The 24,881-nt window shown below is 37.9% G+C and overlaps 1 protein-coding gene across 10 annotated transcripts in view; it reads left to right on the top strand.

The window, feature by feature from the left end:
- LOC114659079 (tenascin-N) overlaps positions 1 to 24,881 on the top strand; it is a 145,159-nt gene that overhangs the window by 22,876 nt on the left and 97,402 nt on the right. For all 10 annotated transcript variants that reach the window (XM_051933123.1, XM_051933124.1, XM_051933126.1 and 7 more), the window contains exons 2-3: positions 7,525 to 7,984; positions 9,662 to 10,036. In XM_051933123.1, coding sequence (XP_051789083.1) covers positions 7,591 to 7,984; positions 9,662 to 10,036 — 769 coding nt within the window. In that variant the 5' untranslated portion in view covers positions 7,525 to 7,590. The remainder of the gene's footprint in view (positions 1 to 7,524; positions 7,985 to 9,661; positions 10,037 to 24,881) is intronic.

The raw sequence follows: 24,881 nt of genomic DNA on the forward strand, positions 1-24,881 counted from the left end.
TCCTAGGATCACAAGGATCTGGAGTTCATCCTAGCAGCAATGGACACAAGGCAGAAAGGAACACTGAACACCTGGTTCCACACTCATGTTCTTCCATACTGGGATAGTTTTCAAAACTGCCAGCTAACCTAAATGACTGTCTGCAGGGTACCCAGGAGAAGATAAACATGATCACATGGAGAGCTCTCACGCTGACGCTAGGCTCACAGAGATATAAATATCTATCCATCCATTTCCTAAAGCCACTTCATCCGATTTTACGGTCATGGAGAGCTACAGCGTTTACTTGTACTATCACGTAAAATGAGAAAAAAACATGAAACAGAATAAACAAATTCATAAAATTAATATGCGTCTCTATAATGTAAAAGTACAAATACAAATGCAAAATGTAACAAAAGGTTATAAACATGCTGGTGTTATGAGCAGCCCTTTCAAAGTAGTCTCTTTCTAACCATAGTCGAGTTTTGGAAGGCAATGGTGGACATTTTCTGATATCCGTTTAATCAGTTATATTATTATGGATGGGTGGAATGTCATCAGATATTCTCCTTTTCAATTTCATTTTGATTTGTGAGATTGGAAGGAAATCACTTGGGGCAAGGCCATGTCAAAATGTAGGGTGTGGGATAACAGAATTGTATTTTACGCAAAAATTCATTCAAGTAGAAAGCAGTATATGCATAGGGGCACTGTCAGGGTGCAAAAACCATTCATCATTTTCTTTTAAAATGATATTGAATTTATTAAAATCAAATAGCATTCCATACAAAGCAAGTCAAGTTTTACAAAACTAGGTTCGAAACAAATCTACCCCCACCCCTGAGAAAGAGAGCAAGGCTAACAGAGTAAAACTTTAATAGTAGAATAAATAAATAAATAAATAAAAAAAGGGAAGAGAATCTGCTTACTAAATTTAAATGCTTATTCTAAAATGTTATTGATTAGATCCCGCCAGATCCTGAAGAAATATTGTACAGATCCTCGAAGTGAGACCTTGATTTTTTCCAATTTCGGATAATATATAACATCAGTTATCCACTGACTTAAAAGAGGTGATTTAGGATTCTTCCAGTTGAGCAAGATAAGTTTATGTGACCATTCATCATTTTTGAACACCTAGGGACAATTCCTACTGCTAAAGCTCCTCAATTCAGTTACCTTTTTCAAGAGAAGCCTGGTTTACAGTGGGTGGCGCAGTGGGTTGTGCTGCTGCCTTGCAGTAAGGAGACCTGGGTTCGCTTCCCAGGTCCTTCCTGCGTGGAGTTTGCATGTTCTCCCCGTGTCTGCGTGGGTTTCCTCCGGGCGCTCCGGTTTCCTCCCACAGTCCAAAGACATGCAGGTTAGGTGTATTGGCGATCCTAAATTGTCCCTAGTGTGTGGGTGTGCCCTGTGGTGGCCTGGTACCCTGCCCGGGGTGTTTTTTCTTGCCTTGCGGCCTGTGTTGGCTGGGATTTCCTCCAGCGGACCCCCGTGACCCTGTGGTTGGGATACAGCGGGTTGGATAATGGATGGATGGTTTACAGTCAGATCAATTATAATGAAAGAGATTCTGAATGACAAAATGGCATCAAAGTCAATCCATGTTTACTCATCTGCTTAGTTTATATCTACACAGACATTTTGATTGCACCTTGCCCATGTAGATTTCTTTGATGAAAGATTATATTAGTTGTATTAAAATAACATGTATTCTGCATCTCCATTTTCTAGATATATAAGTAAGAGCTGTGATATACTTTAGCTAAAATTACATTTTTCTATTTGAGTTATTCCACTATAATTCATGCATTTATGACACACTAAATAATTTGTGGGACATTCAGTTTTGTTCATCTCACGTAGAAAGGGTTATGAAAGTGGCTATAAAACGTTTTCTCCCCCTTGGATGTTTTCACGATTTATTGTTATACAAAATTCAAATCACAATGGATTTATTTTGACTTTTTTTGACATTGATCAGCAGAAAAAAAACGAATGTCAAAATGTAAACAATCTCTTCAAAGTGGTTGAAATTAACAGTAAATATAAAACACAAAATAACACCCCCTTCAAGTCAGTGTCCTTCGGCAGCCATGATAGTTTGTCTGTACACAGGTCTCTACCACTTTTGCTCATCTGGACACTGCAGGTTTTTCCAATTTTTTTCTTGGCAAAACTGCTCCGGCTCTGTCAGGTTGCTTGTGAATTGTGAATGAACAGTCTTTTTCAAATCCATCCACAATTTCTCAACTGGATTGACATCTGAACTCTAACTTGGCCACTCCAGGGCATTAACATTGTTGTTCTTAAGCCAGCTCTGTGTAGCTTTGGCTCTATGTTTGGGATCATTGTCTTGCTTGAAAACAAGGTGCAGTTTTCTTGAAGATTGCTTCAGGTTTTCCTGCAGGATTTACTTGTGTTTTACTGCGTTCCCTCACAAGCCTTCCAGTGCCTGCTGGCAAATTCTGGCCGAGATTTTGTATGTGTTTTTTTAACAATGGCTTTGTCTTTGCCAGTCCCCCATAAAGCTGTGACTGGTGAATCCCGCAGGTGCAGTTGTGGACTGAACAGTCTATCCAATCTAAACCACTGTAGCTTGTAAGTCATTTAACGTTGTATCTTGGTGGCCTCTCTCACTAGTTGTCTTCTTGCATGATCACTCAGTCTTTGTGGATGGGCAGCTCTAGGCAACTCTTTACAGCTGTCCAGTACACTTTCTGTTTCTTAATGACTGATTGAACTGGACTTTAAGTTGTATTCAGTGACTTCAGTATTTTCTTGTCTCCATCCCCTGACTTTTCAATGACCATTTAACAGAGTGGCTTGGTGTGTTCTTTTGTCTTCATTGTGTAGGTTATGTCATGATTCTGGACCTTCCACTTACAGTGGCATTTATACTATAAACAACAGAAATACCAGACAGGTGATCTCTACTGAACTTATTATGTGACATCTAAAACCAGCTGGCTACACCAGTGCTGGTTTAGGAGTATCATATTAAAGGGGTTAATACTTGTATGATTCATTATTTTGTGTTTGATTTTTCTACAGTAATTAATATTGACTATTTTGTAGAGATCTGTTTTCACTTTGATATTAAAAAGAGTCTTTTTCAGTTGATCAGTGTCAAAAAACAGATTAAATTAACTGTGTGGCACAACAATACAATGTGAAAATATCCAGTGAATACTTTTTATAGGCACTGCATTTACAAAGAAATGTCAAAATAAAAATGCAGTGAGTATAGAAGTTTCTTTAGAATGGCTTCTTCTGTCAAACAGCTCCCTTTGTTTGATATAAAGACTTGCAAGATTGGCTATGAGGAAGCCTTGTGTATGTATCCATTTATTTGTCAGTTTGTATTTGTAGTCAGTGAGCTTTATATACTGAAGAACACAAGATTTTGTATTGCAAAAACAAAAGTCCCAAATACTTTAGAATTAAACTTAGTGAAATATACTGTAAGTGTCACTTAACATTAGTCATTCTTGCTTTTTCAACTTTTGTGGAGTTGTCTTAAAAGCAAAAAATATAGGACATTATCCTGAAACTGATGTCAGTGCACCACAGGGCTGTCTCTTTTACTCACCAAGATTCTTTCATTTCAGTTTGTACTTGTTAGCAACTTACTGTGTCCAGCTTGGTTAACACGGATGACTTTGAAAATATTATTACTGTACGAGAAAAAAATCATTTGCTAGTTATCAGAGACTTCTCTACTGTCTAAAGAAATTGAACGTTCTCAAGCTTAAGCACCACTGGCACTTATGCAAAGCTGTTTTGCCCGGTGAATACTCTACTATTACAGTGTTATTCTGTTCAAGTCACATACAGTACAAACACAAAACCAAAGATTTCCATGCTCTGTCAAAACTTAAATTGACCATAACAAACACAAATGGTGCTTCGTCAAGCAAAGCTAAGACATCATTTGTTTCTAGGGAACGTTAAACTTAATGTAAATGTAATAAGTTTCCCATCTCAGGTAGTACAGAATATCTCATTTTGCACATGGCTGACTATTCTTCTTATTGTTAGCAATTACATCTACCAGTAATTTATTTAAAACACCTTTCTTTCCAAGTCTGAAGCCAATGATTTAAATAAAAAGGCTTCTAAAGGTATCTAGTGGAGATTAAAAGAAAGACAATCAATAAAAGCAAGTTAATAAAGCCTGGAGGCATACTTCATTATCCTTCCCTTTTGAATAGACAAAGCAAGACAGATTAGAACAGAAGTGGGCCTGTGGTTCAAAGGAGGCCTATACTAACCAAAATCAGATTTATCTAAGAATCTATATGCAGGCATCTCAGCATTACAGCCTCAACAAAAGGCAAAAGGCTTTGAAATCCAAAAACTCAGACCTATAAAACCCCTGAACCTCAATGACAAAAACAAAGTTTTTTTATACATATATATTGTAAAGATTTATTTAAAAAATGCATTCAAAAAGAAACAGAAAAATGTAAATGTTTCCCAAACTATAGCAAAAAAACCCACAAGAGGAAGGGTCTGCCAACCGTCAGCTTGTTTAACATAGGGGAAACAAAGAATCTTCATAAATCAAAGAGTTTATATTATAAAAATGTTCTTTGTAACAAAAAGCTCTAAGGAGTACAAAAGGCACAGCAAGAGTAGGAAAAGGCAATCCAAGGCAAACAAGTCCCAAGAACAGAAATCCAGAAAGAACAGTAAAAAACAGCATGAAGGTGGTAAATTCCAGTATATCCACAGAAGCACAAATAATCTCTAGGACCAAAACCACCAAGCGCATTCAAATGAACCGCAAGGGACTGCACACTCTCTCAGTCTTTATAGAAGAACCACCCTATTTTTAGAAGTCAAACAGTTATGTTTAAATCCAAGGTGCAGTGAAGTTTTCATTGAGAAATAAATAATCCTTCACATAAACAGTATGAAGAGGACGTCAGCATTTCATAAATAAATAATCCATTACAGAAGTTAAAGATCAATGGTTAAATATTGTAGAAGTCAGGGTCTGTACATAAAAATCATCACGAGCCTCAGTGCATTCATCTAAAACCACATCCCTGCTGCTCAGCCATGCGATCTACTCTACAGCAGGAGACACCTTCTGACAAGAGTAGTCAACCATCTAACTGGCTCATACCCCTGCTGCCATCCCTCGCTATTCAGTGGGGATCTTGCAAGCCCTGCTCTGTTCTCTCCGGGGTTTTGAATGAATCTCTTGAGACAGTGGGTCGTTCTTGCTACTCTGGACACTCTGCAGGAGCAACCCTACCCTGTGAGTACCGTCTGCGTGCTACACTTGGGGCATCAGTCCCAAACACTTGCCTCATCACCACAGCACCCACTCTGCCAGGATCCTGTCTCTTCTCTTCTTCTTCCTTTCCTTTTGATTTTACCTCCAGTCTTTCTTTTCTCTTTGATTGTTTCATTCTTGACCTTCTCCTAACCTTCTTAGGATCTCTTTAATAGTATTGTGGGTGCAGGTGCCATGATTATGCCTCATAATAAAAATACATTTTATTTATATAGAGCCTTTCCCATGCTCAAGGCACTCAAGATACAAATATTGTCTGCACAGAACAATAAACAAATAAATACAGGATATACAAAACATTAAATAGAATAAAAGAGTATAGTATTACATTCAATACTACAAGAAATGCCCGAACATATAACATCATTTGTGATATACAGTAACACACACACACCAATTATCCTGAGTATCTGGGCAGAGAGGCAAACTGAAAGAAGGGGCGGAATGTTAGGTTAAGTTAAAAGTCTTCCTGAACAGATGAGTTTTAAAATGTTTTTTTTTTAAAGGAAAGAATGGAATCAGCTGATCTAATTAATTTCGGGAGGTCATTCCAAAGTCTGGGTGCTATACAGATGAAGGCCCTGTCACCCATAGAGTGCAGGTTAGTGTGGGACACAACAAGATTACCAGAATCAGAGGACCTTATTGAGTGAACGGGAGCACAGCGATGGAGAAAGTCACTGATGTAGTCCAGTGCAAGGCCATTTAAAGCTTTATAGGTTACAAATAGAATGTTATATTCAATCCTCTAAGACACAGGTAGCCAGTGAAGGCGAAGCATGTTTGGGTGTGATGTGCTCGCTGTTGCTGGTTCACCTAAGGACTCTTTCAGCAGAGTTTTGAATTAACTGGAAATGTTATTTTGACTGGGGTGTTATAAAAGCAGGTTTCTCAGCATTAGAAGAACAGAGGAAAGAGCGAACATGGGATATGTTACGGAGGTGGAAGTAAGGTAGTTCTTAATAGTAGCACTTTGAGCTACTTTTTGCACTTTGAGCTACTTTTTGCACTTTGAGCTACTTTTTTGTATGAAAATGTGCTATATAAATAAATGTTGTTGTTGTTGTTGTTGTTAATGTGGTTTATATGGGTGGAATAAGAAAGGGAATACTCAAAAATGACTTGCATTAGAAAAAATGCCTGATGAGATCACCATTAAGGGTGACTGAAAAGGAGCTCATTTTCTTATGTTGTGCTTTACTGCCAATTTGCAGGAGTTCAGTTTTGTTGCAGTTTAATTTTAAAGAGTTCTGCTCCATCCAGGTTTTAATTTCACTGAGGAAAATTGTGAGCTGAGAAAGCCCTGATGAAGTTTCACTTTTAAAATTGAAATAGAGCTGAGTATCATCTACATAAAAATGACAACCCAGTCCAAAGCTATTAATAGTATGGCCAAGGGGAAGCTTATAGATACCAAGGACAGAGCCCTGAGGAAGGACAGAGCCCTGAGGAACACCTTGTGTGACTGGTGCTGAAATGGAGGCTAACAAACTCCTGCCTGTCAGTTAGATAGGACTTAAACCAGTGGAGGGCAGTGCCAGAGACTCCCAGAATGTTCTCCATTCTGAACAGGAGATTGTCACTGAGGAAACCAGCTGAACTTACTGCGTCAGCACATAAAAACACAGTAGGCCAATTTCCCCAGTAAACCCCAGGGATTCATGGCTATGCTATCTCATGCATATCCACACCCACTAAGTCTGAGCACTGTTTTTAAACTGCACACACTGCCACAGACCCCTAAATGCACTTTACCTCATCAATGTCTTATAAAATTCTGCATAATCATTTGAATGAGATGTCAAAATTCTGTTTTACTAGAAAAAATAAATGGTCTTAAGCACCACCAATAAAAAGCAGCATGGCAGAACCATACTGTCTCAATGGAGTGTACGCATTCTCTAGGTGTCCCGATGGCTCTTTCTCCAGCTAACACAATTTCTGCCCACAGCTCAAAGACATTAAGGTTAGGTTAATCACCAATGATAAACTGGCCTGGTGGGAACAAGCATGGCTGTGTTCTTGTGTGGCCACTGTGGTGTGCCAGGCAGTGTTGGGTCCATTCTTATTCCAAATGCTGTTTTGACAGGCTGTAGTTCACAGAGCCCTGCAAAGGACAAAGCATGTGAATAAAATGCTAAGATAATTTCATTAGTTTCTTTTTTATTTTCCATATTTAGGTATAAGTGAATACAAATGTATAATTCTTAATGCTCTGTTATTTTTCTTCATTTCAGGAAGGATCCTATTTCCTTTTTTATGGAATTTTTATTAACAGTTAGTTGACATCAAAGATTTCCACAATGGTGTTTCAAAACAGGCTTCTAATTCTTTTGGGAGTGTTGTATATGCAGTTCTCATTAATCATCACCGAATCCCAATCTCGAGAAGGAGAACATGGGCTCACCTTTAGTCATGTCTACAAAATTGACCTGCCAAAGTCTTCTAGTTGCAATGTGGAGTTAGACTCTCTCCCAGCCAAAGACCAGGGCTCTGAGATGGTAACATCACCTGAGGGTCAGCTGGAAGACAATAATTTGGTCTTCAGGCATAACATTCGGCTGCAGACACCCAAATGTGATTGTGAAAGTTCAGATGCATTCAAATCCATGTTGCTTAGACTAAGTCGTCTAGAAGAAGAAGTAAACTCCCTAAAAGATCAGTGCTCTCAAGGATGCTGTGGTGGAGGAAAAGGAGGTATGTATTTTTATCATGAAGTGAAATATTTATTTGTATGTTCTATTTTTAATACTAAAAAGTAAACCTAAGTGGAAATGAAAAATATTTTTCATTGATGAAATTTATGTTTGTACTATTGTGAAATGAACAGGGAATGAAACAACCGACATTTATAAATTGGATGCATTAATAACAGAAATAAAAAGAAGCAAGGCCATAGTATTTGATATTTAGAAATCAAAAGCAAAACCTACTTACTGAAAGCTAATTTCATAAGAAAGCAAAACATCAAAAATGATGTATATATTATGGTGCAGCAGATAACAAGTACTTGAGAAGTGCCATTTGTTACTTAGTTAGGTTATTTTAAATTGATATAAGTATTTTCCTGGTTATGTTAAAATGTGTGTCTCTATATTAGTACCTACTTAATGGAAGGTTCTATTATTACCCCTACAAGGTAATTTGTACATAGAATATTCCAATTATTTCTTATCAGTCTATGATCTTCCTTGCAGTTGGCATTGTGGGCAAACAGTTTCAAAATGTACAAATGCATTGAATGAACTGAAATAAGTCTCAGCGCTTCGGTCAGTTGTAATGCTGTGTTTTTAAGCGCTTAACAAATAAAAATGGTATGGTAATGGTATGTAGGTTCACCATAGAAAAGTAACAACTTTTAAGTACAGAATGTAATTGAAGTTTAACATGAGAAAGCTAAGATTGTAATGAAACAGAGAAGAAACCTTTTTCTCCTTTTCAGCCTTTTGTTCTGCGTGTTTAGTATTTTGTTCTGAATTGTTGTGCTTTGTTAATTTATAAATTTTCACTAAACGTTTTTTAAAAATGAACTTTATTGGACTGTGAAATTTCTTTTGTTATGTGTTTGACTCAAACCAGATGCTACTTTGCCTTGCTCAGTAGCTGCTTGATTTTGAGAACCTGGAAAAGATGCAACTACATAGGGAATTTTGAAAGGCTTGGGCACCCATTAACAAAGCTTCATAAAAAATCTGTATATTTGATATTGTTCACAGTGAACGTCTAATGTTGGGCAAATAAATGTAAGGGAATTCATGCACTGCAGTATATTTGTCTGATTATATTATGTAAAACTAATGGCTCAGGGTTTAGGACTTGCAGCTCCAAAGTCTAATCCTACAGTGATCATCGTCAATGTGAAATCTGCACATTCCTCTTATCAATGTAAGGTTTTTCTAACTATTATGGGTTTCTTCTCACACATCTCAATCATGGAATTTACCCTAAGTATGACAAGAGTTTATGTGAATACATAACTGCGTGTGCTTTAATAGGCCACCATTCCATTCTTGTCCTGAGCTCATGGCTATCAATGAAAGTTTTGACTAATCTCATGAAATAAACAGGTACAGAAAACAGATACACTATGCTTGACATTTTTTGGTATTATTATTTTACTCATTCCAAAAACATTCTGTTTATTTGATTAGCAGTGTGAGTTTATGTGAATATTTTTCTGTATGCCCTATCATTAACTTGTGGTTATTTTATGGTTTGCTCGTGATTCTACTAATGCAGAAAATGGGTACCGAAGATGGATGTCTATTTTTTATTTGAACTATTTATTCATAGATTTATTTTTTAAAACCAGAACGAATGTCTTTTTATAACAAGTTATATTTGAACAACTTGCATTACATGTCTTTGTTTCAGGCATTGCCAGTCTTTGCAGCAACCATGGAACATTTAAGAGAGAGACATGCGAATGTGATTGTGATGAAGGCTGGGAAGGAGAAGACTGCTCAACCCGCAGCTGCCCAAATGACTGCACTGACAATGGCCGATGTGAAGATGGCAAATGCATATGCTACCAGGGCTATGCTGGTGTCGACTGCAGTGAGTTGCTGTGCCCGGGTGACTGCAGTGATAAAGGTCACTGCGTGGATGGAGTTTGTCAGTGTTTTGAAGGTTTCATGGGAGATGACTGCAGCCAGCGCAGGTGTCCCAATGACTGCAGCAATAATGGGAAATGCAACAATGGTGTCTGCATTTGTGACGAAGGATTTACCGGTCACGACTGCTCCAAAGGTAAAGATAAAATAAATAAATTCTGATTTCTTTCCTTTAGAGTTAATTAAGGTAGGCGACCAGAAATTAAATGCAATTATGAGGATTCTTATCTGATCCTTAATGATTTTTCATTTATTTGTAAGCGTTTTTTTTGTTGAGCTCCATAATTTCATCACTACCTAAACTCTAAACTCCACTTTGCATCAAGCTTTTTTGTCAGTGAGCCATGACATTGTATTGTGTGTAATTCAGTTACTTGTGCTAACAGGAATTAATAATGGCAACCTCTGTTTGAAACCTGCAATCTATAACTATTACAGCAAATTTCAAGCATCAAAATGTACAAATTTTGACTTGCAATGAGAACATATATATATATATTACAGCAACCATCACTCCCCAGCATCAAATCTCTACTCTGCCAATTGTAAAATATGCAGTATGCTACCTGAGGTTCACTCAACTCAGTATTCAATTAAGTTCTACAGCACAGCATGCAAATTAGATTAGTAACAAAATTAATTTGGGTTTGAATATTTCTGTCAGATTCCAAAAGTGCATTTTAAAGGCAAAATTATTGTTTCTAATCATCTTTGTATATAATATGCTACCGTGGCTGTTCGTTTCTCTGTCCAGGATTTTAAATCACCTGTAGCTTGCAAACCATTTGACCTATTGACCTAAAATTTGGTACACATATACTATGTGGCATCTACTATCTGCTTTTGGGGTGATTATTGACCTCCAAGGTTATTCCTCTTTTTATTTTTATTTTATTTAATTGTAGAATCAGCTCTCAGCAGCGGCCATTAGGGCACCGTTCTCATCCTTATCACTTTCACCGTCACTTCCCCTACCTCTTCATATCTTAAATCATTCTTGAGGCAGATTGAAGACTTAAGTGCCAGCTTAAGTGAAAAATTAAAGAAAATGTACTAAGAAATTGCAACTCAAACACTGACTTAATCAGTTTTAACGTGAAAATACCGCTATTGCCGCTAGGGTGGAGAAAAGAAGAGCTGCTCAGGAAGCATCAAGTTCATCAACCCCTGAACAAATGAATGCTAAACATACAAAGAAAGAGGATGAAAACTAGGAATGCTTAAGGCAAGTGTATTCACCGCATGTTATCGTGCACTATATGTACTATATGTACTATATATATAATGTTTTTCAAGAATGAATTCATGATCTAGATCACGGTTTCTTAAACTTTATTTTTTGCTGCCACCCAATCTTGTCCTTTTCAGTATGTTTGAGACCCTTTCTTTGTTGATGTTCATCAGTGTGGTTAATCGTGGCCAATCATCTGAGCTAAGGAGTCCCCATTGTTGGGGAGGGGTTATTGAGGACAATCGTTGGAGCATTTACAAACTTTGCAAACCATCTGCGAATCATTACAATTAAATACAACAGTAATTTGTGAGCCAATGGTGGTAACCCATAGTTTAAGAAATTCTGATATGTTTAATTAACAGGTGAACCGAAAAGATTAAGCAATCTGCCCACAAAACAAAATGTTTTCCAAAATCAAATCCAAGAAAATATTCTAAAACATGTGTTCTCATGTTTACCTGGATCATGATATCATCACCATTTTAAGAATTATTAACCAATATCTATATCTCCACATAAAATGATACGATGCTGGTGTAGTGGCTGAAGCCCGTCACAAAACAAAATGCAGGGGGAAATGCTCATATAATCCTAATATCTAAGTAGCGTATGTTCTCAGGAGGAAAAATAGACCATATCTTTGCCTTTCATTACTACAAATAGTTACCTGAATCAGTTTCAGCTTAGTTTCACGGACTTGCCGCAGGAACAGAATCACAGCAGAAACCAATTTTTTAATCATACCAAAGACGGAAAGGTACATGAATACTTGCAGACAGAAATAAAAGCAATCTTTGTGCTCTGAAGCCTAAATTCCTGTCTTTAATCTTTGGTGCTTTTTTTCAGCACATTGCTTTTTCACAATTATGTTGGAGAGTTAAAAAAGACTATTAAAATTTCAAAAAGTGATATTGAATATTAATGGAAAAGAAAAAATTCCTCTGTGAAGTCAGATTGTGAAACTTCATCCAAGCACAAAATTGAGTTTTAACAAAGTGAACCATAAATTTAGTGAAACCAGCAAAAAATCGGCTGATGTTAGTGAGCTGGACAATGGGATATTTTTTATTCTTAAACAACTTCAATTCTGTCAGTCAATAGTGGGTTTTGATAATTTTAAAACATCTGAAGCAACTTTATTAGTAGTTCCTGTTAAATAAAGTCCCGCTATCAAAACGTCATGTAATTCTTTTAAATTACAGCAATCAAGATCTGCTGTACTAATAAAATCTTAACCATATTAAAATCTCTAGACCACAGACAGAATGCCAAGTTTTGTTATAATCTACTTATAAATAAGGTTTTTTTTTTTTTCAACTCTTTGGTTACATTTGGTTACAAAGCTTCCCTCAGGCCTTCACATGCCAGAGACGTCCTTCGAGTAGAGCTGTCTGTCAACAAGCTTGATTGTCTTTAGAAAAATATGCACTGCAGAGGAAGCAATTCTAAAGTCATCTGGTGTCAATGCTGAGTTTATTAGCTCAGCTACAAAAACATACGAGAGGAGCTGTTAGCCTCACAACTCTCAACTGCATTAAACTTGCATGCAGGTAGGCAATTTTGAGATTTGGTGAGTTAAATGTTAAATTATGATTTAATGCAAAGTTAAGTGTGATGGAGGATGTAGGAGTTTGCTTGTTGAACCAGTATTTTGAATCTTAGGTGACCAGGGCTGTTTTTCTGAGCTTTTCACAACAGTCCATCAGGTAAAATGACAGAATTATGGTTAATCCTAACTATAACTGTAACCCTAATACTTAGCAAAGGTGGAAATGATGAAGTAGTTCTGATAGTAAGATCAGATCAAGTAGTTGATGGTAAGATACGAATTCCATTTCTGCCACTAAACATTCTGAAGATGTCAGGAGTGGTTGTTCACTGTAAGCTGCAAAGTAAAATATGATAAGGCCATCTTAACTGTCCAGAATATATCTTAAATCAGGGGTGTGGTGGCTGCAGGTTTTCATTCTAACCATTTTCTTAATTAGTGACCAGTTTCTACTCCTAATTAATTTCTTTCCCTCATTCGTAATTGTCTTGCTATTTAAGACAGAGACACAAAATGGGCCAGCACACGACCGGCTAACGTGTGCATCATACAATATCTAAAAATAAAGAAAGGTGAAGGTCTCAGTAATGTTGATCTGCTCAGTCCCATAAAATATTTGATGGTTCTTTTAGAAAAAAGAAAATCAACTGTTTTGGAAATGTCTGCTGTGGCAGAATGAGAGCACCAGCATGTCATGGAAGTAAATAACAGGTTTAATTAACAAGAATAATCTCCTAATTAAGAAACTGGTTGGAGGGAAATAGGTGGAAGTTAGCTGGTCATCTGTTGGTTCACTTCACATCTCATTTTTGTTTGGCTGCTATTTAAAAAAATCAATTCAGAGGATGGAGTCTTTAAAAACATGGCAATTATAATGAAGGGAATAAAAGTCAATTAACAGTAGAAATTGGTCCCTGTTGAAGAAAGTGGCAGGAAGAAAAACCAGAAGCCACCGCAGACCTCAAGGATCAGAGCTGGACCTCCCTGCCTTAAATGGTATGATATTTAATTTGTAAAAAATTGAAATCTAATAAAACAGTTTAGAAAATGATTACATGCATGGAAACGTACCACAAACGGGACATTCTGCAAAAAAATTGAGCATCACTTTCTGTTCACCTGGTTTTTCTACTGCCAAATGGATTAATCAATAATAGGCCACCAAAGTGCTAAATTAAGCCACAATGATAAACATATATAAACATATATTGTATACACAGGCATACAATATACCTGTATATATACTGTACATACTGTAAGTAGCTCACTATGGAATGAAGCATTCCATTACACATTTTGAAACAGTTACTTCACCATAAATTCTTTATTTGTTTAAGTAGTTCTTTCAGGTCTTTACTTAGCCTTAGGCTAAAAAAGATGCTCCGTTAGCATAAGTAGTATAAGAAAGTAATATGAAACAACCTTAGCAGCAAGTCTAACTAGGGTCTGGCATGCTAAAATAATGACTCTTGAGTCTTGATTTGAATGCTGAGAATGATAGGCTTTCTCTCGTACTGGTAGGCAGAAGTTCCCAGAGTTTGGTCCCTACAGGTAAACACACTGCTTTCTATAGCAGTGTTCAATGGAGTATATTCACAAATAGGTTTAATATAGTAAATTGAGGTTATAATCCCTTCTATAAATCTTGTTTTTTGTAATTTGTTAATTTAATTTAGTCCCTTATTTTGTGTACTGTATTGTGAAGATACCGTATACAGTATGCTGTTGCAATAGGCTCTGTCATAAAGCTATCTCTCACTTTAGATCAGGATACACACATACTGAGCATCTATTATCACCATTGCTCAGTCACCATTCTCAGTTTAATTAATGTTGTCATACAGTTTATGTTACAGTAAAGGTGGAGTGGCTAGCACTAGTGCCAGATTCCAGAACCATTTGCGTTCATTGGCACTTTCTCATCATGTCCATGTGAACTTTTTCCAGGTAATTCTGTTTCTTTCCATATTCTAAAGTCTTGCACATGAAGTTAATTAGTGACTCCAAACTGGCCCAGTATGAGTTAGGACACATCTTTACTCTATGATAAACTGGCATACCACCCAACTTGGTTATTGCCTTTTTGCCTAACTCTGCACCAGTAAGCAATGGCTCTCAGAGGCTCTATAATAGAAAAAGCAGGTTCAGATACTGGGTGGATGAATGGATAGTTATAGCAATAGATTTTGGCTATGTCAGTTTCAGTGCTTTACAGTTTATTATTCTCAGTGAATCAATGCTAAAGGCAAAGATAAATAACTAATAACAGTAAAAACAGTCTATGTGTTTATTTTTGTTCAGTAGCTATAAATGATAAACTAAACAACATTCCTTAAAACTGTCTAACAGTTGAGATTGTGTGACCCTTGGTGTGAAAGCTTATTAACATTCTCCTTGTTCAAGCCAGCATTTTCTTGCATCTGTTTTTTATCACAACCTTAGATAATTACCACTTAATTATGCCTGTCAATAATTTAAATGCATGTATTATGTTCTCATCATGCCATTTGAAACAACATTTCATCGACTTCTCCATTTTCATCCTGAGGCAAAAGCAGGAGTATTTTGGAAACTACAGGGCATAATTAGTAACGTATTGACATACTTGACAGACAGGCCTTTAGCTGTATCACCATAAAATGCAATACATCGAAATTCCAGATGCCAACCCCTTCCTTGACTCTTTCACTTTTTCCGTGACTTTTTCCTCCTGTCTAAACCCAGGCGTTATGCTTTCCTCTGGGAGAGATCCCCTGTTCTAACCTTTACCTCTTCCTTTGAAACTAAATCACCATCAGTCTCAGTCAACAATCTAGACCATCTCTTCCTGGCAGGCCCTCCCAAGGGAATGTTTGTAAACCACACTCCTAGGAATTGATCATCATGGATAAAGAATAAATATTTGTTGTGGAATATTGGACTGAATGGGTCTTTGTACAGAGACTTCTTTTCTAAATATTTTTATTAAAAAACAAGACTGTCCATGGACAGAGAAAGCCATACTACTGCCAGATTTCTTCCTGAGCATGCATATTTGAATGTATAACTATTGCCAGGTTTCTTCAGTTCATTTTCTAGTATAATGTTTATAATATGTAGTTATTTCTGACACAAATGGAATTAAGTACAAAATGGTGTCTTATTCCAACTGCAAATAGCTTGAAAATGTGTGCTGTGTTTACAGAAACTCCTCTAATATAACAATGGCAGGTCATGTTTAAAGAAACGACATAACAGAGAGCTCTGTAAAACAAATTACTGAAAGAGGAGAGATCAAGCTCTTCAAATCGGTCTGATTATAATTTATAACATGGAATTCATGCTGCAAAATGCCCTATAATGTAGGTGGAAAAGGCAGTTCAAGTAGTTTTAGGTTGCACCTTTTCACAAAGGCACACAGGTCAAGATTTGTAATTGTTCTCTTGTCAGATTTCTTCTGAGCTTAAGCTGGAGCAGGTCGAAGCAGTGTGAGGAGGTGAGAGGAGGGGCGGTGTTATATTTCAAAGATCACCAAGAAAAAATAACTCAGGATTTTGTGATTGACGCTTTTTGACAGGATGGATAACACATTTGCTGTGAGATCTGACAGTGCAAAACCATAGTCTTAAGCCATGGAATTTCTCCACAGGGGATAATACATTACAACTAAAATGTTAAGCTTAAAATGGCTACAAAGGAATCAGTTTCAGATTGACAGTCTAATATAAATTTCTTAAAGGGGTTTGCTGCTGCTACAATGTTTGATTTGAAATGAGAAGCTCCGACAAGCACTTTTTTATAGCTACTGTATGGTATGCCAGACAAAATGAGCAATAATGTGACAGATCAATTTACCTTTAAGCACAAGAAGCCTCTGTAGGGTTTATTACTAGTTACATTGGATCAACATATCTTGTAGTAATAGGACTAGATAACCAACTGGCAATGTTTGCCGATCAGGATACAGCATAGTTTTTTTTTTGTTGTTGTTTGCAGTAGTATGATATTATCATTTAAAGTCCTTTTACAAAATCTCTGAGCAAAGAAATTTGGAAGTAGACACAATATTTTTCTAATAGTCAGTGGTTGGAAGGTTGGAAGACAAAGTCAGAGAGGCGAGATTGTGTTGGTTTGGACATGTGCAGAGGAGAGGTGCAATGGTATATTGGGAAAAGGATGTTAAAGATAGAGCTGCCAGGCAAGAGGAAAAGAGGAAGGCCTAAGAGAAGGTTTATGGATGTGGTGAGAGAGGACATGTAGGTGATGGGTGTCACAGTGCAAGATGCAGAGGACAGAAAGATATGGAAGAAGATGATCTGCTGTGGCAACCCTTAATGGGAGCAGCCAAAAGAAGAAGAAGAAGGCATCCGTTATGAAGTAGTTACTTGTTCATTCTGCATGTGTTTGTCCTGGGGATGGTGATGTTGGCAGCTTGTCAGACTGGACAGAGCAGGCCATCCTATCTCAGGAGGACATTTCTGGATATTTTTTGGGAATTCCAGGGAGCTGTCAGGGTAGTTGAGTGTTGAGTGATAATCCTTCCAAAGTGTCCTACATCAGCCTCTAGAGTCTCTCCCACTGGCCTTTATCTGGTCCAAGAGAAAAAGTTTACAATATTCCTGTATTGATCCAAAGAAACAATGGTCTACTCTGATGTTGTCCCCCACTGATTTTCTTACTTTGTCAGGTGATGATCACCCAACAGCCCTGTGAAGTAACAAGGTTTTGGCATCTTATATTATTACTTGGCTGCTTACAGATTAGAATAAAGATGAACTTTAGATTGGCTGTTAAATGATAAGTATCATTTAAAGACTTAGCTGCCATTTGGCTATCACAATTCAGGACAACTAGTATGTTTACAAAACTGCCAACATCTCAGTGTCTTGATCTTGATTGATCTCAGTGTCACCGATACCATGCCTCTGTATCCTGCAAAAATTATTGTTAGCACTTTAGTTTAAAATTACCTTCCATCCTAGATATAGAGGGTTGGATAATGGATGGATGGATGGATCCTTCTATTCATTGATCTTGTGGATCCACGTCAGGCTCTACTTTGGACAAAGTCTAGCAGTAAAGCAATCTTGTGGATCTGAATATCCACGTCAGGTTCTAGTTTGGCAAAAGTCTAGCAGTAAAGCAATCTTGTGGATCTGAAAATCCACGTCAGGCTCTAGTTTGGCCAAAGTCTAGCAGTAAAGCAATCTTGTGGATCTGAATATCCACGTCAGGTTCTAGTTTGGCAAAAGTCTAGCAGTAAAGCAATCTTGTGGATCTGAATATCCATGTCAGGGTCTAGTTTGGCCAAAGTCTAGCAGTAAAGCAAGTATTTCCTCCAAACACAACCATATTAAGGACATTTAGAAACTCTAGCTATCTCAATGTCTTTGAAGAATTTGCAATTGCCAGAGTGCATCAGTAGAAACACACCCAAGAAAGTTTAAACTTCATGTAAAAGCCTGAAACTAAACTAAACAAAAGATGTTAAGCATCAATGCTACTGCCTGCAACTCCACAGTAGAGCAATATAGGCAATGCCATTTTCCACAGTAGCTGAGTTACAGGTTCAAAACTTTCATGGATTAAACTCTGTGTGGAGTGTACCTTTCTCCACACAATAACAGTAGCTTTTTAATATTCATGTGCCTTGTTAATTGGTGACATTAAATTATCTCTTATATGCTTGACTGAGGGCCTTGTGTAAATTATTTGCTAGACCTGTTTTATCAAACCGCCTCTACGTATGCGTTTTTTCATTACAGGAGTAACTTAAGTTCTCTGGGCTCAGATTATCTTCTAGACACAGCATTTTTTGCACAGTTTACATTGTCATCCTAGAGCAAAGATTTCTTGGACTGAGTTCAAACAACAGATAGTTCTTCCAGAAGGCAGAATTGTAGTAATTTAAGCAAAAATCAAAATAATGCAAGGGGTACTCAAAGTGAAAAACTAAGGATAAAGATCTGGTTTAGAAAATGTTAGCACTCTTGGAAGCTACAACATAACACTACAGGTTTTTAAAGTGGATTGAGGGATGGTTTGCAATGCCAAGACTGTGGGGAATTAAAAAATAAAATTATGTAACACATTGCTTTGTACCTAATGAAGGAACTCCTGCTCCTGCCTCCTGCATTAAAGTTGCATGTATTTGGAAAGAAAATTCTTTATGACTATTTCTGTAGGAGCTTACAGGATTTGAGGTAAATTTTCACCTCTTCGGCTGCCATGTAATATTGCCTCCTGATGGAATATAGAAACATTAAATAGAATACCAGAATTTGAGGTATTGGGTTATTAGGAAGAAATACAAACTATCTAGTCATGGCTTAGGCACCAGGCAATGGCGGAGCTACCATTCCCTACAGACTACTGAAATATTGAGAAGAGCTTTTATTTTCTTTATTCATAACTCTAGGTCTTTGTGTTTCCCTTCTTTTATGTGGACTGTCACTGATGTTTAAACTGCATGAAAAATATTGCAAATAAAATTACCAACAGCATGAAATGTACTAATTAAACACAGAACATCTTTTACAAGGCATACATTGCTCAGGCTATACAGCTACTTAAAAATTTGTCCAACGAAGGTTTATAAAGGATCATATATTTGAAGATAATTTCAAAAACATAATACTCAGAAACCAATAGAACAGAACATATAGTAATAAATACCAAGAAATAAACATTATATGTGCTGAATACAGTATATAATGACAGATTGCTAGCAGAAGCAAGAAGCAAAGAGGAAGTAAAAAGTGGATCTAGAATTATCAATACATTAATAGGAGAGCTCATGATATTTGTAATTTAGGTTGACCACTGTAATAGGTTTGTTCTACTAGTTATGATCCTGAGAATATTACTCTACACAGAAGTTGTCATGACACAGATGTATACATTTGAGGGATACAGGGAAACTCAGGGCCACCAGAGTTTAGTCTACTGTTAGGACAGGAAGTTGTTCCTGGCCCAGGAAGTGATTTCCTTAGAAGTACATCTAAGGAGAAGTATGAAGCCACACCTTGACTTGAGGAGAAACGAAAGAGGTGAGTTGGGAAAAAACGCCTTCTGGAAGGGAGGGTGTATGGTAAATAGAGGTGGTATCAGAGGTGAGCGGGAGACAGGCTTTGTGTAAGTGCTTGTGTAAGTACTTTTTTCTTTTCTTGTAACATTTTTTGTCATTTTGTAAAGCACTTTGAGCTACACTGTTGTAGAAAAATGTGCTATATAAATACATGTTGTTGTTATTATTGTGTAATGTTCTTAGGATGGTGGGTGTATGGAGCATTCATCCCACTAAGTAGACAGTGTACAAAATCCTATTGTGAGGACTATTGGTACAGTCAGGATTTCTTCTGGTTTAGTTTTGGTCATTACTTGATATTCTCCCAATGTTTTTTTCTCTGTCTCTTTTACCCTCTAAGCATGAAGGAGTGCCTCTATCACCATGTATATCTGATGAAAGCTAACAGCTGAAATGTTGTGTCTCTAACCTTATTACCGTAGAAATAATCTTTAATGTTTATATATATATATATATGTATATATATATATATCCATCCATCCATCCATTTTCCAACCCGCTGAATCCGAACACAGGGTCACGGGGGTCTGCTGGAGCCAATCCCAGCCAACACAGGGCACAAGGCAGGAACCAATCCCGGGCAGGGTGCCAATCCACCGCAGATATATATATATATATATATATGTAGAGAGAGAGAGAGAGACAGAGAGAGAGACAGAGAGACAGAGAGAGAGAGTAAAAACCAGGGACGCTCCAGCTGCCCCAACCACGACACAGACAGGCAGAGACATAAGCACAGCACACCTTTATTTCCACATAGGAAGCGTGTCTCCCTAGCACTCCTCTACAGCACAGTACACCAAGCACCAAATATACAGTCCCATCTTCTTTCTTCTCCCTTTGTTGTTCTGCCTCCACTCCTCCTCTGGCAAGCTTCCTCCTCTTCCACCCGACTCTGGCTCCCTGAATGGAGTGAGGTGACTCCCTTTAAGCCGGCCCTAGGAGTGTTCCAGGTGGCTCATTAATCAAACCTGGAATCACTCCAAAGTGTTGTGAAAGCCCAAAGTAGGGCTCTGCAGCACCCCCTGACGTTCCCCACGGAACCCAACAGGGCTATGCCAAACTCCCAGTGTGCCCTACGGGAATCCATGGTGCCACAGCCACCCAGGAGGGCTGCCCTCTAGCACACGGGGGAGGTAGTGCCTTGCAGATGCTTTCTTCCCTGGTCCTTCCATCCAGCTGGCGTCCTAGCCAAGTGATGGACATGGCCGCTGTCACTATATAAATATAGATAGATAGATAGATAGATAGATAGATAGATAGATAGATAGATAGATAGATAGATAGATAGATAGATAGATAGATAGATAGATAGATAGATAGATAGATAGATAGATAGATAGATAGATAGATAGATAGATACTTTATTAATCCCAATGGGAAATTCACATATATATGTATATGTGTGTGTATATGTATATAGTGGTAAATAATCAAACCTTGACACAACAAAGAGGTTTTGGGCAGCCTCCAATATACAGTACTTGACAATTGCCTGCAAATGCGAAAAGGTTGAGAAAAATGGTCTTTACAGACAAGAGTCCAAAACAGAACTGAACAGGTTAGGAAACATGGCCAATATAAAATTGAATAGCAGGAAGAGGAGGGATCTTAGGACCGAAACTGGAAATGAGGTCATTAGGAGGTGGGCTATTCTATTGGTATGGAAGTGACGTCTTCTGGGGCGGAACCAGAAGTGACTTCATGGGAGCCAGCTGGAATTTCCCGCATTTGGTCTGCGGGGAGATAAGAGAAAGCATTAATGCACTCTGCCACCCCCTGGTCTGACCGGGAATTGCCTTCTTTTGAGTCCGTTAGCTATGTGTGTGACCATATACTATATATATATATATATATATATATATATATATATATATATATATATATATATATATATATATATATATATATATATTATAAAAAAAATCTTGGTGGAAGGGAGACCAGGGAGACAAGACGTGATCTTCTTGGAAGACACTTAAAAGACCTGCAAGATGAAAGAGATTGGCCCTGGAGCGTCTCGTGGGGACCTTAAACATGAGACTTGGTGCCAAGAGATTGCAATTTGACGTCCCGTGAGATTCACTGTAATGTCACGCGAGACAAGGCAGTGAGACAACATTTAAAACAAGTTCACGGACATCTAACCAAGCAGTTGTTGGAATGCGTTTGGTAGTCAGACATCATGTCCTCCAAGCTCTTAAAACAACGACAAGCGACAAGCAGAAAACGCAGCTTGCCAGAAGCAGCAGTTGGAAGCCAGCAGATGATCCGACTGCAACTCCTTAGCATGTGTTCAGCCCCCCCTTCACAACGCGAGCAGCAGAGACACAAAGTGGCAAAAGGACAGCTGCTGTATAGGCTTTTAAATGATCGACGCGCAGCGCGGCAAACATAACAGGCAGCTCACCAGCAGCAGCAGCAAGACAACATGATCCGACTGCATCTCCTTAGCATGCGTTCAGCCACCCCCCCTTCAGAACGCGTTATACGTCCTGCGAGAAAGAGATTTAACCACGCCCGGGGCCGGAAATAAAGGACAAGTATTGTTTTTACAAAGGTTTTACAGTAAAAGTGAAAATAATGCATATGTAACAATTCCCATTGTATATCCGGTAAAACAAACCCGGGGGTGGGCAAGCAAAGCAAAGCATGGTGGTATGCAAAGGTAGTACCCTTAGGTTCAGCTAATGCCTTTTTGGCTTATTCCATCCTATATTTTAATTGGATATTTTGAATTTAAACCCGTAAAGAAATTATTATGAAAAAAGAATACTATGAAGGTCTGACAAAGAGTCTTTCACCAGTGATATCCCCACAACACATGTATCCTAAGTGCCACCACAACAGCCAGAGAAGAGAAACAAATGGTGATGCTTAAATGCCAAACAAATCTATTGCTGCAAGTTATTAAAAAAATATGAAACAGCCTCAGCCTTGCTCTAACAAGCATACACTATACTAAAATAATGATGCTTCTTCTTTGATTTAAATGTCAAGGTTATAGGGGCTTCTGTAATAATAGCAAGTGCATCATCCCACAGTTTTGGGCAAGTGATGGCCTTGCCTGGCATATTAATGTAACTTGTCCTTGGAATTTTGAACAGGCTGACATCATGACACTGTGGCGTATACTATGAAGTCAAAGCAAGGTATAGGGGGCAGGGCTATTAAAAGCCATCTAATATTATGTATTACAATTAACTCTAAACTTAACTATAAACCAATGGTCAAATTTATGAACATGATTTACAGTGATCAGTCACAATGGTAAAACCACCTGCCTAATGCTGTGCAGGTCCCCCTCGTGCCGCCAAAACAGCTCAGACTTCTTGAGGCACAGACTCCACAAGACCCCTGAAGGTGTCCTGTGGTATCTGGCACCAAGATGTTAGCAGTAGATCCTTTAAGTCCTGTAAGTTGCATGATGGGGCCTCCATGAATAGGGCTTGTTTTTACAGTTTATCTCACAGATGCATTCTCTTTCCCAGGTAAAAGATGCACACACACACCCAGCTGTCCACATGATCTAAAAGAAAACATAATTCATCAGACTAGTCCACCTTCTATTGCTCCAGGGTCCAGTTCTGTTGCTCACATGCCCATTGTAGGCACTTTTTGTAATGGACAAGGGTCAGCACAGGAACTCTGAGTGTTCTGCAGTTACACATCCCCATGTTCAGCAAGCTGCGATGCAGTGTGTGTCTTGACACCTTTCTCTCAGGTCTAGCATTAGGTTTCTGAGCAATTTGTGTTACAGTAGTTCTTCAGTGGGACTGGACCAGATGGGGTAGGGTTTGCTACCCAAGTGAATGAGTGAGCCCTGGGCACCCTGTCGCTGATTCACAGGTTGTCTTCCTTGGACCACTTTTGCTAGGTACTAACCACTGCATAACGGGAATACCCAACAAGACTTGCCATTTTGGAGATGCTCTGACCCAGTTGTCTAGCCATCACAAAGTTTCTCTGATCCTTACACTTGCCCATTTTTCCTGCTTCCAACACGTTAATTTAAACAACTGACTATTCACTTGCTGCTAATATATCCCACTCCTTGACTAGTGCCATTGTAATGAGATAATTAATGTTATTTACTTCATCTGTCAGTGGTTTTAATGTTGTCGCTCATCAGTGTATAAGCTGGTACTCCTCAGTTCTAATTAGTATCCTTAATGATAGATTTCATATAATTGTATAGTAATTTAAGAAAGATTTTGAAGAGCCTGACAATATAGGTTATTTTACTAAAGTATTAAAATAATCAATTCTCCTTTGAAACAAATGACCCAAATAGTTTCTCAAGATTCTGCAAATTAATAATCCATTTTAACATACAAAGATGGAAAAAGCAGGCTTTAGAAAGAATGGACATATGGTTTGAAAAGGGTAAATCCAAATAAACAATAAAATCTAAATTTTGGATTCAGCCACATAAAATCCAAATCTAATAATGTCATAGTAAATTCAGACTGTAAAAATCCTCTTTTTGCAAAAAATGACCACTTAACATGCAGATTGTTAGTGCTGCTGCCCTAATGGACCCTGTGTCCTAGGTCTGAATGTCATGTCAAGTCATTCTTTGTGTGGAGTTTGTGCATTCTACAAATGTCTCCATAGGTTGCTCTCTGAGTACTCTGGTGTTAGTTCTATATTCCAGAGACATGTTAAGTTAATCAGTAATTCTAATATGACCTCATTGGTATGTTCATCAGTACCCCCTATGATGGATGGGTCCACCATCCAGGATTGGTTGTTTAGAACTCACCTTATGATTCAAGACTTAGTTCAGCACTGGCAGAGAGTTTAAACTGTAAACTGGGTTCGACTTCCTACATCTCATGTCCTTCATGTGGCAGCATGATGGATGTTTTGGGGCCACTTTAAATTAATATTTCCAATATTCAATATCAAGTCCAAAGCTAAAGATCACACTTCTCTGGGCTGGGGCATGCCGATATAGAATATGTCCAGATGAAAAACGTAACGACATAGGATGATAATTGGAGATCAACTTTTCTGTATCACTATCAAGTTACAAATAAACCCCTTAGGTTTGGGATTCACCACTTAAAGGTTCACCCCGTTGACAACACAATATTTCTTGTTTCGTATTTTACAAGAAAATTTTTATA

The sequence above is a fragment of the Erpetoichthys calabaricus genome, chromosome 10 (genome assembly GCF_900747795.2).
Source record: "Erpetoichthys calabaricus chromosome 10, fErpCal1.3, whole genome shotgun sequence".
In the NCBI taxonomy this organism is placed as follows: Eukaryota; Metazoa; Chordata; class Cladistia; order Polypteriformes; family Polypteridae; genus Erpetoichthys; species Erpetoichthys calabaricus.